This window comes from Castor canadensis, chromosome 3 (assembly GCF_047511655.1).
Source record: "Castor canadensis chromosome 3, mCasCan1.hap1v2, whole genome shotgun sequence".
Taxonomy (NCBI): Eukaryota; Metazoa; Chordata; class Mammalia; order Rodentia; family Castoridae; genus Castor; species Castor canadensis.
In genome coordinates, this window is record NC_133388.1 from 127,090,869 (window position 1) to 127,107,302 (window position 16,434).

The following is a 16,434-nucleotide window of genomic DNA, read 5'->3' on the forward strand; positions in this document are numbered from 1 at the left end:
CTCAACTGGAGGGAGACCAATGCAGACCAGAGGTTCTTCAGGGTTCTCCTCTCCAAGACAGGTGTCACAGAAACCTGTGGGGGGTTCTGCCATCTGGATTCTTCCCACACCACTGTGAGCCCTAGAGCTGAGTATTCCTGTTTGAACTGGCCCTGCCTGATGCTTACATGACCAAAATGAGTTATTTTATGGACCTCAGTTTCCTGGTCTATAGAATGGGGTTAATGATAGTAACTAACCCAATACAAATACTGGGATGATCACAAAAGGAAATTCATTCAAAGCATTACAAAATGTAATTAATAGGATTAAAGTCATCATTAATCAGCTCCAGCTTTCCAAAGAAAAATGGCTCAATTACCTTGTACTGCTTCCCTTCTCTTTCCAAATCTGACCTGCTTACTCCTGCTCTCAGGCCCACTTTGCCATTTCTCACATCTGGACTACCAGTTTCTTTAATATCTAAAGGGCTATGATGAAGAATAATGCTTTAATTTGTAAAATTTAGCCCAATATCTGCATTCCATCTGGTATATCAACTTAACTACTTTAAAATAGTTAATTTATATTTCCATCTTTTGAGGATGTATTTCTAATGACCCCCCCCCCATGATGTTTTATCAAGTTTCAAGGTTTGAGGTCACAATGTCAATAGTATTCTCCCAGCACAAGTAACAGGACAGGGTCTGGACAAATTCACTTTGCAGGAAATTCCACTCTGATATTAAAGAGACATTACTGTATTGTTCCAATAAATAAAATGGGGCTCATTGTTTAAAATGCTGACTGTAATTTTTATAATGTGAGTTCCTCTTAAATCTATGCATAGTGATGGCATTAGTTAGTAGTAGACACAAGAAAATACAAGTAGACATCAATTTTCTGAAATTTTTAAATGTTTTATGGTTTCTCTACTTTGTAAATAATAATTGTTCTTAAGGTCTTTTGGTAGCACAGTTCATTTCATAATTTCTCAATATAAAGTTATTATATGCTGCTTCAATTATGATCTGTTAAACTATTGTTACTGAAAGAATTCTGGGAATCGAAATCAAATTTAAGAATTGCATTTAAGCCTTAAGTCAAGAATTCTAAGGTAACACTAAAGTAATTCACCAACTTTTTAAAACTTGTCTTTTAAATGATGCTTTTAGTTAAATGGGTGTACTGAAGAGACTTAAATGTGTTTCCATGATTTCACTGTTGTAGTGCCTTGTGAACAATTTTAAGTTAGTTAAAATTATATGGCATTTACTTTGGGATACCAATCACAAAATTCAACACTTTTTACTTCAAACATGAGTTACAGGAAGAAACATAAGAAGCAGTCAGCATCACTTCCTGTGTTGGAGACACCAGGAAAGCACAGCCTTCAAAGTCACATCTTCTTGTGTGGCTGCTTATGTTAGCTACTGAGCCCAGAACACTTAGTTACCCATACCCACTAGCCAATTAGAAAGCACCTGCCAAGGTTTGTTTGAATTGATTATCACTTTTTTGTAACTGAAATGAAAGGAAAAAAAATCCTCTCATATTTCATAAAGTCCAGTTGAGTCTGCTAATACAAAAAGACATTTTTAAACCAGCAGCAATTATTTGTGAAAGAATAAGAGAATTTTGTTGACCAGTGCAAATAAATCTTAATATTGTCCAAATACTATTGTCATACTTTAAGCAAAAACAAATGAGGAGAGAACATTCTTGAAGATTAAAAAAATTCACAATCATTAAAATTATTTAGTTTCAGTTCGCTGAAGAAACTACAAAAAAAAATTACCTTATCTTTCCACTGACATATGATAAAAATAAATTATATAATTAATTCATACTGCAAACGGTATCACCAGGTTAGTTATACAACCAAACCAAGCCAAAATAAATTCATTCACATTCTCTCTTTATTACACTCTATCTTGGATCCTTAGCTTAGGCTGTTCTGTGAAGTTACAAATATCAAGGAGTTCTACTCAAAATAAAACTCGCAAACAAATCTGAAACTCTTTAGAGTAGAGCTATATGTTGAGAATATTTGCACTATGGATAGAAGGTCCTGAATGGGCACTAATTTATCAGAGGAGATCCAATAAGCTTCTAGGGGCTGGCTACCTATTCCAGCAGGATTGCTCAGTAACTGCTCCCTGATAACTCAGATGTCATTCACACAAGTCACATTCCCAGCCATCCCAATGGACCAAGGTTGGCGAATGTCCAGGGAACCTAACAATGAAATAATTTTTAACTGTCACATGTAAGAGTCCATCTCAGTCCAAGAAGTGAAGGCAGTATGCTTTACATACAAGAATCCAAATTCCTAATATCTTTTCAGGGCTGTTTTTTTTAACTTATTCCTATAAGATTCTCTAAGTGAGAAGACTCTGAACACTGGAAAATTCTGCTAAGTTGCCATTTGGAAAATCACTGACTTGTTCGCAGAAACTTTAGTTTATATGAATATATCTCACCTCTGACCATCAGATATCAAAAGCCTGAAAATAAGCTGTAAATTATGGGGTTTTTATTCTGCAAAATAAAAAACTGATAAGCAACCAAACTTCAAAGAAATTTAAAATGTGAATGAAGCCACACATTAGCAATCACATATATGAACATCAAGACAGACATTTATAGAAATGAAGGGAGACTCTTTGTTTTTTAATTGCAAAGTCAAAGATGATAAAACCAAATAGTTCTGGTCAGGAATTTAATTTTCTGTTGGTCCCCCAGCTCTCATCACTGTGAAAATAATGTTCCAGAAAACAGTAAGGACATCTCACAAGCATCTTTATAACAAAGCTATGGGAAGTCTATGGTGCTTTACATGTGACTGATGTTACCATGCTATATAGCTGAGGCTCAGAGACACAATAATGGCATTACCTGAATGCCTAGGTCTTCATCTTCTTCAGGAGCAGGAGATGGTAGGGGTGTTTTGTCCAAGTCTGAATTTTCAGAACCTTCTGTTTTTCCCTTGTTGACCTTTTTCTTCAAAGCACTTGCTTCTGAATCAGGTTTCTTATTACTAGAATTCAAAGTACATCAAGTTAGTGTTCACTTTTTAATGTGGTTTTCTGCATGCCCCATACCTACTATTTCCATGTTAATATTCCTAAAGCACTGGTGACAATGGACAAGTCAATGTACGTAGGCCATTTATAAGTCAGTGGTGCTCTTAATTAAGTTTTTATGGCAAAATTCTTATTGATGACCTTTAGCAAATTTCTGCCCTAATAAAAATAAAACTGCATACAAAACCTACTTATATCACACATGGAACATTTGTTCCAAATTCTTGCCAACCCACCAAGCCATAATGGAAAAACAAAACTAAGAAGTAATTTTGTTATAAGTTTTTAAGTTGTGGAACATCTTTTTCAAAAACTGTCAAAAAATACAACATAATGATCATATCTTTGTGTCGCTTGCAGATAGAATTATATACTCCTATTTCAGTTGTTTTACGAGCAGTAGTACTAGCTGTGTTCTTTTATGACATCGTTCCATTTTTATCCAATTTAGAATTTTAAAAACACACATTTCCAGAAATATGTAATTTTACTTAATGCTATGTTCTTAATTAAAAGTACATTTTCTTTTGGCTTTACCCCTTTTTGGGAGATAATCACAAATTTCCCCCTTGCCACGTGCTGAGGATTGAATCTAGGACCTTGCACATGCTAGGTAAGTGCTCTACCACCGAGCTACATTCTTTGCTCCACAATTACCCTTTTTAATTTTATTTTTTCAAAAGCTAGATCTCTGAAATACAAAAATAAATCAAATCAACCCCAATAATTAAAGCACATTTCCCAAAGTATACTGATGATAAACAGTCATTAGCAGGATTTGAATGTTATGTAAGACAAAAGACATGAACGCAACTCTAAGACAAATGAAATTTTAAGTTTATCGTCACCTCTAGAACACTGACATTCAGAATGTACACTTAGTGCTACTGTAAATTTTCAAACTGGCTCCAAGATTTTCTAACATCAATTATTTGTTATACCACACTGAAAATAATTCAACCTCAGTAACAATTTTTTTTATTATTTCTAGGAGCCTCAAACTCTAATTTTAAAAATAAAATATATACTTCAAAACCTAAATTTACTTATTGAAGTTTGTAAATTCCCACAAAAACGTGCTGACAGAAAGCATTCAACAGCGTGTTTTTAACTCTACTACAGAAGGAAGGTCAAGAGATCTCAAGTGAAGCATGTGTCATATTAAATATTTCAAAAGTTAATATAAAATGCAGTTAATATAAAATATTCCCAACACATACCTAAAATGTATTTAATAACTGTTTTCTTAAAACAGTTATTTTCAAATACTCAGGGTTTATTTTTATTATTTCATTGACATTTTAGCATATTAAATAATCTTGTCAGGAAATAAAATAATCCAGTATTAAACAAACAACAGTTAGATTTCAACAGTTCATTTTATTTAAAAAAAAAAAGACAGTATCTTGAAAACTTTAAGTCACCAAGAGATCCACAGTGAGCATAATATTTTTTAAATTAAAAAAAAATACAACAGTTCCTCATCCAACTGTCCTAGTGTTTATGCTACACATGGACAGAAGTCTCCCCTACTATGAGGCTCCATTTCCAGCATTTATTTCCGCTCTAACTGCCACAAATTATACAATACTACAGCTGAACACTGGGCCCCTTTCCTTTCATCTGCACGCCAAGAGCAATCAGATTACCCTGGTAACCAGCGGTCACATGACCAGCACCTGCTCTTTTGGCTGGATGCCACTGACTAAAGCCATCTGCTTCCCTCAATCAGCTTTCAAACATTCTCAACACCTGCGCTGCAGTGTTTTGTGGTTTCTTTTATCAAATCAGTGCAAAACTGCTTCCAAAACTTTACATATTTCTCAAATTTGTTTAAATCAGAGGTAGGCCTGTCAAAGAGTTGAACCACTGCCAGGTAAAGTGAGCTGGCAGCTAGTGCTTTCCATGGTGACCTCTCTCTACCAGAGTGAAGCACACAGTTTAATTTAGTGGGGTTGCTGGGCTCTGAGTGCACTGTCCTACAGGAGCAAAAGGCTTACTGTCTGGAAGCTGACCAGAGCCCAGGTCTGAGGAAACATCTATTTGCTGTAAGAGAGAAGTGCTAATGATTTTCCATCTGCTCTTCCCAAGAATGAACTGTATGGAACCTCCAAGATGGCTGAAAGTCAGACAAGACCTCTCCAAATGCTTAGACAAAAAGCCTGAAGCCAAGGGAAGCACTTACCCCTGATCTGATTACTGAAAGCCTGCGAACTCATTAGACTTCACACCATTAATGTTCAGAATCAGCTAACAGTTCCATGCATCAATATACAAACCAAACACTATGAGAAGTTTAAAAATAAAAAGTTTACAAAGTCTTCAGTGTCCACCCAAAGACTTTATAAACCAGAATAAAACTAATTATTTACATTGAATTGACTTTGTTACTACTATTTTGCAATAAGCTAATTTAAATCTGCTTTGCCCCCAAAAAAACTAACGTGGATTTTTTTTCTTTCCACAAATGAAGGTAATGTAGAATGGATGGTCAGAGGACTGATTTCAGTCATACAGACCGTGGTTAAAGTTCCAACTGTCACTTAAGGTTGGTGACCCTGGATAAATTGTTTTGTTTCTCTTAGCCTCAGTTTCAAATATAAAATGAGGTTAATAATTACATCTTCCTCTAAGATTTGTTACTAGGTTTAAATGAGATAATGGAAGAAAGCCAGGGCAGCAGTGGGCACGGATGGTTCACATTTACGCACATCTGGATGACAAGCAATGGCTCAGACCCACCTAGGCCAAATCAACTGCAGGGATTACAGAAAGAAACCCATTTGCAATGAAGATCACTTCATCTAAGCAAAATACATACAAGAAAAAAATGAATGAACAACATTAGTAATCACCAGTTCAACAAATGAGAACAGACTCCAAGCACGTATCTCGTGTGCCCAATACCACTGCTTTAATTCTGACTGGTATCATCCCACCCAGTCATGACAACAGTCATTACTTCATCACCTTCATGCACCGTATGAAGGGTCTACCCATCATCCAACCAATGGAAAAAAGGACAGAATCCACATTCAGAGTCATTATTTAAATCAGTAAGGTTCAAAACTGGGCTTTTAAAATGTCAAGTACAAGTCATAGTAATATATACATTCCTCTTCCAAATTATATTAAAAACCTGAATGTGCAAAGAGAGCAGCTCTTCCAGGTGGAGGATGAGAACACTACAAACCAACACTACATTATCAAGAAGGCCTCTGAGCTGCTTGGTGCAGATACAGAACCTCAGTGAACCTCCTACAGCTGCAGTACTGTCTACACATAGGCCAAGCTATGGCTAGCTGCTACATGGCAACCTAAGAGTGGGATCACAAGAAAGTCAGGCATGTGTGATCATATTCTAGCCCCAAATTCAGAAATCATGCCTGCCCTCATTCCTCTCTTGGATCTCTTCTGCCTCCTCCATTTCCTGGCTCAGAGTCACAGTAATAGAACCAGAACAATACTTGCAAAGAGAACCATCTCCACAAGTCCCCAGAGTGATCAGTTAAAATGCCTGACTGGTGACACCCAATCCCCTATTTATAATGTCAAGTTCCTCAGTACTAGAATACAAGGGACTCTACAACTTTTACAACTGGCAACATTAACTTTGTTTTTGTTCTCTTCTCACTTGCTGGGCCCTTTATTCCCTTGTTCTCTAGACATATAAAACTATTCCCAAAACACATATCTAACTTCTCCTACCCCCTCTTTTTCCCCAACCTACTCATATGCAAGAATCAGCTCATACATCACTGATTCCAAGAAGCACTTTCTGATAGCCATGATCTCCTCAATCTTCCTACAGGCCACATGATGTACCCATACAAAGAATATTTAAAGCACACAAAATTTGGTGTTAACATTATGTCTATACTTTAAAACCAAAGTACTGTGGGTATATGTCATTTGTCACTATCCATAAACTCAAAACACAAGGAACTTTTAAAAAATTAAACAGTAAAAGAAATAGCAATAATAACAAACAAGAACCCTATGTAACCCTTACTATGTGCCAGACATTATTCTAAGTGGTTTTTTTTGTTCATTAATTCATTGAAAAACAAAAATAAAGCTAGGTGTGGTGGCATAAACCTGTAATCCCAGCACTCAGGAGGCTGAGGCAGGAAAATCATGAATTTGAGGGCTACATACTGAGTTTCAGCTGGCCTGAACGACATATTAAGATTTGTCTCAAAAAACCAAAATCCAAAAACCAAACAAACAAATGAATGAACAAAAACCAAAAACCCACCTAACAGCCAAGTACCTCGGGAGGTAGAAACTGGGAGGATCCTGGTTCAAGGACAACCTGGACAAACAGAATATGAGACCCATCTCAACCAACAGCTGGGCATGGTGGTGTACACCAGTCATCCCAAGCTATGCAGGAGGCTGAGATCAGGAAGAAGGCAATTCCAGACCTGCCCAGGCAAAACAAAATTGTGAGACCTCATCCCAACAGAAGAAAGCTGGGTATGGTGCACATGCCTGTCATCCCAGTGACAGCAGGAAGTATAAAAATAGGATGATCCTGGTCCCAATCAACCTGAACAAAAAGTGAGACCCTATCTCTAAAATAATCCCTACTACCAAAACAAACAAACAAACAAAAAACCACCCAGTGAACATCGTGATGAAGAGTAAGTAATTGGGATGGTGTGTGTTAATGTGATTAAAGCATGATATATACATATCTGAAATGCCAATGTGAAACGCCCTTGGACTATCAATATACACTCTTAAGAAAATGAAGGAACTTAAAAGTTCCTTCTCTTCTCAATTTTATGTCCCATCATTACTGATATGACCAAAATAAAGAGTCCTCTACTGATAAGGCTAGAGACTGAAATGCTGAGTCACCTATTCCTCATGCTGGACAAATCTTTGTAATCTTGGAAAGGGAACATTTCTGGGGCTGCTGCTAGAAGGCTGAAGGGCCACTGTTCCTCCTCCAGTCTTATGTTTCATATTTCATCATGAAGGTGAAGTGTCACTAGTGGGTACTGGTGTGTAAGTGACCAAGCTCCACAGTTCTGGGATTACACCCACATCTCCAAACCCCAAGTTATCACAGCATATCTTGAGGAGGACTCTTAGAAGCAGGCATTAGGACACAAACTCTTTATTCAGAGAGCCGTATTTGTCACGTGAAGGGGCATTCTAGGAGTTTTATTCTTATAGAAGTATTCCCAGTCAGCTTAAGAAAGTGAAACGTAACGATGGGCAGGTGCTACTATCTAAGATGGGGCTGGATGGGTTCATCCATGCTAAAATGCAGCACAGACACTAGCTCTTTCTCTTGAAAGAGAGCAGGCTTTCTTTCTAAATAAGCCTTTATCCAAAGGACCAGAACTTATTAGAAAGCCAGAGACCTGACCTGACTTATTCAAAACAGAATGTAGTTAAACATGGCTTAGTGTCAGACTGAGGAACTTCATCCTAGGTAGAGAGAAAACTTGAAAAGGAACAATATGGTGAGACCAAATGTGACCAGAAGAGTATAGCTCATTAATGAAGATGAGTGAACAATGGGAAGGAGTTTTCACTCTAGCAGGCCCTCTAGATGACATATATTAATGAGGATTCTCATCACATTGGGGAAATTCAACCTTGAGACTTAGGCCAGGAAGATTAATCAAGGTCATTTTCAGGGATGTGAGCTTTGCCAAAATATTATGCTATCATCTTTTAGGTGAAGAGCAAAAGGTATTGAACCTTATTCTTATACTTCATATGAAGAGACTGTGCAATAAAGCCTAATGGGTGGGAAAGAGAGGACATTGTGGCATGGGATGCTACATAGGATGTGACACAGGACGTCTGTGGCATAATGCAACTCTAAAAAGATCTGGGCTACCATAGTAAAATGCAGTCTGCGGTCAAGGTCAAGACTTGATGCTGGTTAAGTTGCTCTCAATTAAAGAGCACAGGATTTCCTCTAACCCCTACCCCATCTGGTAAGTTTGTTTTTTGTTTTTGTTTTGTTTTACCTTTTTTACTTCATTTTTAGTGGCCCAGCCCAGCCTCAAACACTTAATTCTCCAGCCTCTGCCTCCTGATTGCTGGAATTACAGGCATGTACCAGCATGCCCCACTACTAAGCTTTTTAAACTATGAAAATCAACATTAAAAGATAAAATAGCAAACTGAAAATATATTTACAAGCTAAACAAGAAAATAGTAAATTGCAGATAACAGAATAAACTAATAAGGAAAGAGACAAAACAAACTGTGAATGGCAGATGCTAAGCCCAAAGATAAAACATCTTCACCTTCACACCAAGAAAACCAGCACTTCTCCAGCAAAGGCCCAGGAAAGTCCAGCAGATTGGCCAACACCTGCTGCTCTGCACAAGGCAACCTGTTCACTTCTGTGTTCTCAGTCACCCAGTGTGGCTTCCATATATTGCAGTCCACGTAGGTGTCTTGTCACCCTAACTTCTAAACTCTACCCATATATTCTCCACCATACTTTTCTATTTGAGAAAGACAGAAGCATTGTGAGAGAGAGGAAGGAATTGTTTTTATTATGGGCAACTGTATGATTTCAATGACAAACTATTAATACTTAAGTTCTGTGAAAATCACTAGAGGAAACACCTATAAGACAATGAATTTAAATTGTTACTATAGAAGTTGTTGTTATAGAAGAAAGTACTCTTGGGTTGGGGGCCAGGCTTAAATTGTAGAGCACTTTGCAAAGCAAGCCCAAGGTTCCAGTGCCCCTTCAGCACACTAAATGCACTAAATATTTACAAAAAGAATAGCAAAGAAAATTAGAAAAGATCAAGAGGCCCAATTTGCTTTCATTTAAAATGTGTACTTCAGAGGCTGCCAGAGTGGCCCAGTGGTAGAGCACCTGCCTAGCAAATATAAGACCCTGAGTTCAAACCCCAGTGCTGCCAAAACAAATAAATAAATAAGTCAGTATTTAAAATAAAATAAAATGTGTACTTCAAAGCCAACATGCCTTGTTTTGGTGCAATCAAGTTTGCAAAAGTGGGAGTCATGGGGCAGGAGCCAGACCATGGGACTCCTGGGACTAAGATTCTAGTAACTGGTATGGTCTTTTGTAGTTATCCATAAGGCCTCTGAAACCTTTCTGGTGAACGTCTACTGATTTGCACCATCCTAGGGTATCTGAAGTTTTCCCATAACATCAGGGCCCTGTCTTTAGGAGTCACAGTGTTGACATCTACTAAAGGTACGTGTATGTAAAATATGCACAGTAGAAATCTCTCCTGAAAGAACCAAATCCATTTTTTAACATTAATAAAATATTTTTGTTATGCAGACAAGAATTAACAATGGAAAATCTATAAGCTATTGAGTTTTAAGGACTGAATTAAGATCTGCCAGAGGAACATGGAAATGAAGTCCAGTTAGGTAATATATTATCTGATCACCAAAGTTCAATGCAGACATCAGCCACTTTGGCTATGTGGCACTGTAATGCAACATAAAGAAACAAATTAGACCTTGTAAAAATGATGCCTTTCAATGGCCCTTTACCATAACCTACCCTTCCAAGTGCACACATTTAACTACTTGTGCCATGTCACTTTGATTTTTGAACAGCATTCCTATCACCCCAGAAGAGGAACAGGTAAGGGTAACTTCGGCAGTCAGAGCCCCACTCCCTTTATTTTCATTTAACTTTTTATTGGGGTGGGGCACTACTAGGGGGTGAACTCAGGGCTTCACACTTGTTAGGTAGGCACTCTACCACATGGGTCACGACCCTCAGCTGTTTTTGCTTTGGTTATTTTTAAGATAGGTTCTCACTTTATGCTTGGGCTGTCCTGAACTGTGATCCTTATTTATGCTACCCGCATAGCTGCATTACAGGTAAATACCACCACATCCAACCTCTGGTTGAGATAGAGTTATGCCAACATTTTGCCCAGTCTGGCCTCAAACTGCAATCCTCCCAATCTCCTGCTGAGTACCTAGGATTATAGATTTGAGTAACTGTACTCAGGCCCCTATTTAACATTTTAAAGCTCAGCCACACAGATTTCTATGTAGAGGTTGCTGAAGTGAGGGCTGGCATTTCAGATGACTGATGCTCTATTCAATGGCTTTACACAAACATCCAATGACTCAATGGAGGCTTTGTCTACACAGAAGACAACTAGCAAAAAGGTCTTTAAATATCAGGAGATAAACTTTGTATTTGCCAGAATTTCGTATGTTTCCAAAGTATTTTCACTTAATAGAGAGTTTTTTAAACTTAAAAAAATCAGCTGTGGGGCTGGGGATGTAACTCCATATTAGAGCTCTTGTCTAGCATACACAAGGACCTGGGTTCAGTCCCCAGCACACACACTTGTGGAGCACAAACAAATCAGCCTATAATCCATTCTGCTTTTTTTTTTTTATCTCAACCATAATATCACAACCACACCTACTGTGGCAACATATGCTCCACCCTAAAATTCCACTTCAGAGAAAAGACTTCAAAGGAATGTGTCTCCAGAAAGATCTCCCTTTAAAACCCCATGACAACTCATCTTCAAGGTTTCATTTGGTGGGTACAGTGAGAGTTGGAAGTGGGATCTATATTGTTCTTTCCCACATGAAGTCAAATGGGAGCAGGCCACTACTTTGAAATTCACCCCCAAAAAAGAGAAAGAAAGAAAAGAAATTCCCTGCAGCTCACTTCCAGAAGGCCCAGTGTGGTCCCTTCTGGTCTCTAGCACATAGCATGAGTTAATAGCACTTACTACCAGAGTCAGTGCTACTGGGCATTCTCTTCCACGAATGGACACAAACTGAACCACGTGCTGTTAAGAACAACAAAGTGGCTGATGACTCTCCCACACTGCTCATTCTGCTGGTTTAAGATGAATCAGAGGGGAAGGGCCACAATAGGGCCCTCACTGGCAACAGACAGGCCCTGAGCTGCTTATGCTAAAGGAGAGAAGGAACGGGAATTTAAGCCATCCTATGGTTGCTCTGTTGAAGAAGCCAAGCTTTGAGACAGCAGAATGGTTGAACCCGGAGTTTCAATTTAATGAACCAGAGACTAGGCAAGACAGGTTCATAAATACAGCCACGACACTGACAGACATGTTTTCTTTGTTATTCCTTGCTAATACTGAAAGAACTTGAAAGCCTATTTTATGATGTGTTAAAAAAACATACATCCTCCTCCTCTGAAGGTATGTGGCCAAAATACACGATATTTGTTCCTCCAATTGCCCAATGTCTTGGGTGAAGACTGAATAGCAGCGTGTGAGTAAAAGAATGAGAAAAAAAGGAAGAAAAGCTACGGGTTTACTTTATTGCCTATGTACCTGATGGGAAGGAACATCTGATTATATAGTTTTTTGTACCTATTATAAAGCCTGGCTTAATGGTTTGCTTTATTTCTAATCTCTATCAGAAATTTTACATATACAAGAGCATACCGTAAAATATGTATTGATTAACCAAAATATACCACTGTTGGGCTTGCTGCCTAAATATAAAATATTTTTGGGCAAATGCTCCTCCTTTGTTAGATCATAATTTGAAAAATGGTATCTTGAAAGTAAGTTCCTCAGAAAAAAAGCTTCTCATAAACATTAACTGATAGTGATAATTATAGTATAGCTTACGAAAAGCATACCTTACTTGCTTTTGATACTTTTTATGGTTTATAAAAATAAAAGTGGTGTGCCTATTTTCTAGTTTACAATAAAATGATATCTTCACTCAATTGAAAAAGAGAATTTTAGTCTTCTACTAAATTTAACACTGGGATGGAGAATAGAGCAAGGAACAAAATGTGTTCCTAGAAACTGCATCTGCAGCAAGCCACACTGCTTCATTTAACTTAGACTTCAGTAGTCAAGTCACAATCGTTGGCCAAGTACCCCTCTTTCTGTACATTCAAAGAATCTTTATATAGCTAAATGGACCACTAAATCCTTCAAGAGTCATTCAAAGGAAGCATTTCCTCCAGATCCTCTCTCATGTCACAGGGCCTGTGCATGCACAACAGAAAACACATTGAAAAGAAGAATGCAAATCCTCATATTTCAGCCGAGAATCCTTCCATATGCAAAGTGACATCCTCTCCAACCCACAAATGTCTTAGCTTTTATTTTCAATATTAGCAGCCAATATGTGAAAGCTATAAGGACACCTGGAGACAGCACTAAAAACAGGAATAGAAAAAGTATATTTAATAAAAAGCAAAAGAGAAAAAATATAGTTCTTCTAGAAAAAAGGAATGTGGCCTGTTTTTGTCATCATTTGAAGATATTAAATGTCCTTTTCTGAGCTGAACAATTTTTGTATGTTCCACTATTGTTCAATGTCACAGCTCTGGGCAGATTCTTTTTAGGCTCTCCTAAATAGGAAAGACATGATTCTGTTTTGGTTGTAAAAGGATCCGGTTTTCTGAGAATGGCCACAAAATTCAGGCTTCTGCTACTTCACAGAACCAGGTGGGCGACTAGTGGGAGAGAAGGTTGTTACAAAGGCATGGGAGGAAAACCACTCTCCCCTCTCCCTCACAACAGCCACTCTCCTCTCAGCCCCAAGCTCCCTCCCTGTCAGTAACAAAATGCAGGCAGCCAGACCACCAGCCCTCACGTCTGTACCACCCAAAGGACTGTACCACCCAAAGGACGGTATATTTGTTTGTAGAAGAACAGCACTGACACGGCACACAGGGCTAAAGAGGAAAGATGTGAGTAGTATGAGGCTAAATTTTTCATTCCACTTCTGTTTATTGCCTTCTCTTTCAGCCCTCTGTAGGAAAATTATTTTCTGTATAAACAAATTCATCACGTTAACTTATTCAAGGATGGAAATAACTGGTATCACATAACATTTTGTAAAACAAAATTGCCACTGTTGTATTCCAGTGCTTAAAAGCAAACTGCTATGGCAATTCAACCCCAGCACTAACATAACCCAAACCCCCTATTACCTTCATCACTGCATATTCAATTTACATAATTATTCTGCTATGCCGTTCAGAATTTACATGTAGTTGTATGCATTCTAGTTATCCTTGATTCAGGGATGCTATTTCCTTGTAGATCTAACAGAATAAGGAGACCACACTCAACATACTTGATTCGTCTGACCAACAGAAACAATGTGGTTTGACAAAATAATGGTTTGGTTTGTTAATTTACTTAAAATCCCAATTCAATTATCATATGTTTGTACAGCCAACCCCAAAAGACCATCAACAGGAAAGCCTCTGGGGAGTATCCTTGCCACACTACACTGTAAGTCAGTCAGTGGTATAACTCCTACTCTCAGTGCCCCCTGCCTAAGTCTCTGGCACACATTATATCAACTCCCTTTTCACTTGCACATCTCCAGACTCATCAGAAGTGTTCCAGTAAACTACGTTCAGAACACATGGTATAAAACTGTTGCTGATAGAACACAGTGACTGATGCTACTAGTCAAAAGCTACAGGAGAAAAGAAACAATTAGACTTTCTTCCTGGGAGAAAAATGCAACCTCTTCTTCTGACCACAAGTGTGTCGCTCCAGTGCAGTCTTCCTCAGATTCAGCAGTGCCAAAGCCAAACACTCATTCTGCACAAACTAATCAAGTTTCAGGATGACAGCTGAGGGCATGCCCAGGACCCCATCCAGAATGCTGCTCTGCTGGGTAAGCATGGGGTCTGTGTCTGTACCAAGGAGGCGTGGTATACCCAGGTCTGAAGGTGCCCACATGCCAAATAGTTGCTTACAGTTGTTGGGGGCGCTTTCACAAGTTTCATCGTTAAATATAGCATTTCAATATGGGCTCCAACAGGGAGGTAAGGATATGCTCGAATTGAGTTTTAAAACAGGGGTAGTTTGATGAACATTCAGACAACGAAAGCATATACTTGAAAATTTTTGACAGTATCTCAGATATAGTGGTTTTCTTTTATCAGTTTTTACCATTAAGTGGAAATTTTTAAAAATTGGGATAAAAACTAAAGCCAGATACATCTTGATACTAAAATTAATATTAGTAATGTATTTTCTGAGCTCCACAACACTTCTTTAGAACACAGACTCCTATATTTTAAGACAAAAAGAATACATTCTCTTTCAGATTTTGATTTCTTTCTCTTTGGGAGAAATAAGTACATGCGTCTTCCTACTAAAAGCATTAATATTTAAATTTAGGTAACTGCATGCTTTTAAAACCACCTCAATATATTCCAAACATTTAAAACAGTACCTACAAACAGTAAGCACTTAACAAAACATTTCCTGAAGTAAATAAACAGATTTACGAGTTTAGAAGAACATTCATAAGGGGAAAAAATAATGGTTTTCAATTAAGACACCAGATACTGAGGCATCCAAGAAAGTTCAAAAAATATAAAGTTATCCGTAATTTTGAGCTACTAAAAATAATTCAGTTATTTGGGCACTACAAAGGCTATTCATGGCAAAATAACTTCTGTTAACACACCACAGAATGATGTATTTGTGTTGTTTAGATATTTCTCCATGAAGCTGAAAATTCAAGTTTACCCTTTCACTTTGTGGCAACATCATTCACATCACAGACTGCAGCTTACAAGTGAAAAGATATGGGCCAGCAGTCTCAAAAAAGTTGAAGGCTATTGCAGAATCATGTGGGAGTGCACACGTGTGTTTGCCCATGCACGTGGAAGCACAGGGTGGAGCGTGTTTTCTAATGGAGTTTGCAAACAGACGCAGATGAAGCAGGTCTGACCACATTTCCATCTGGAATCTATATTTTCTAACATGAGCCATATTCTGAAAAACAGATTCAGATGTTTGGAACTGGTTCAGAACAGTTGTTAGAAATGTTCAATACAAATGAAAAAAATTAGTCCTCAATGTCTTCTCCTCTCAGATTTTCTAACTGAATAAATATGCCTTCTGGGGGGTCAGAGAATTGGAGGGGGGGTATCAGGGAAGAGGGCTCTTTCCTAGAACATAGGATTTATACAGATCTTGAAAGCATATCTAATGCATGAGTGCTATTTTATTTCTCCATGCTGCTCACTAGGACTTCAACCTTCCCATAGAAGGCTTAGCCCACACCAAGTAGAAAGAATTAATCCTTCTATTTCAAAATCTGGGTAATAGCCGGGCGCCAGTAGCTCACGCCTGTAATCCTAGCTACTCAGGAGGCAGCAATCAAGAGATCATGGTTCGAAGCCTGTCCCGGCAAATAGTTCCTGAGACCCTATCTCAAAAAAACCCATCCCGAAAAGGGGCTGCTGGAATGGCCCAAGGTGTAGGCCTTGAGTTCAAACTCCAGTACCGCAAAAATAAATTTAAAAAAATCTGGGTAACAGGCTGAAATGTTTAGTGACATACAGTGACCTTGCTTTCTTCTACAATCCTTCCTATCCAGTTCCGCATAGCCACTGAAG

At 38.1% G+C, this 16,434-nt stretch overlaps 1 protein-coding gene across 14 annotated transcripts in view; it reads right to left on the reverse strand.

Moving 5' to 3' along the window:
- Positions 1-16,434, reverse strand: part of Chd7 (chromodomain helicase DNA binding protein 7) — a 180,720-nt gene that overhangs the window by 66,433 nt on the left and 97,853 nt on the right. For all 14 annotated transcript variants that reach the window (XM_074068628.1, XM_074068629.1, XM_074068634.1 and 11 more), the window contains one exon: positions 2,878-3,019. In XM_074068628.1, coding sequence (XP_073924729.1) covers positions 2,878-3,019 — 142 coding nt within the window. The remainder of the gene's footprint in view (positions 1-2,877; positions 3,020-16,434) is intronic.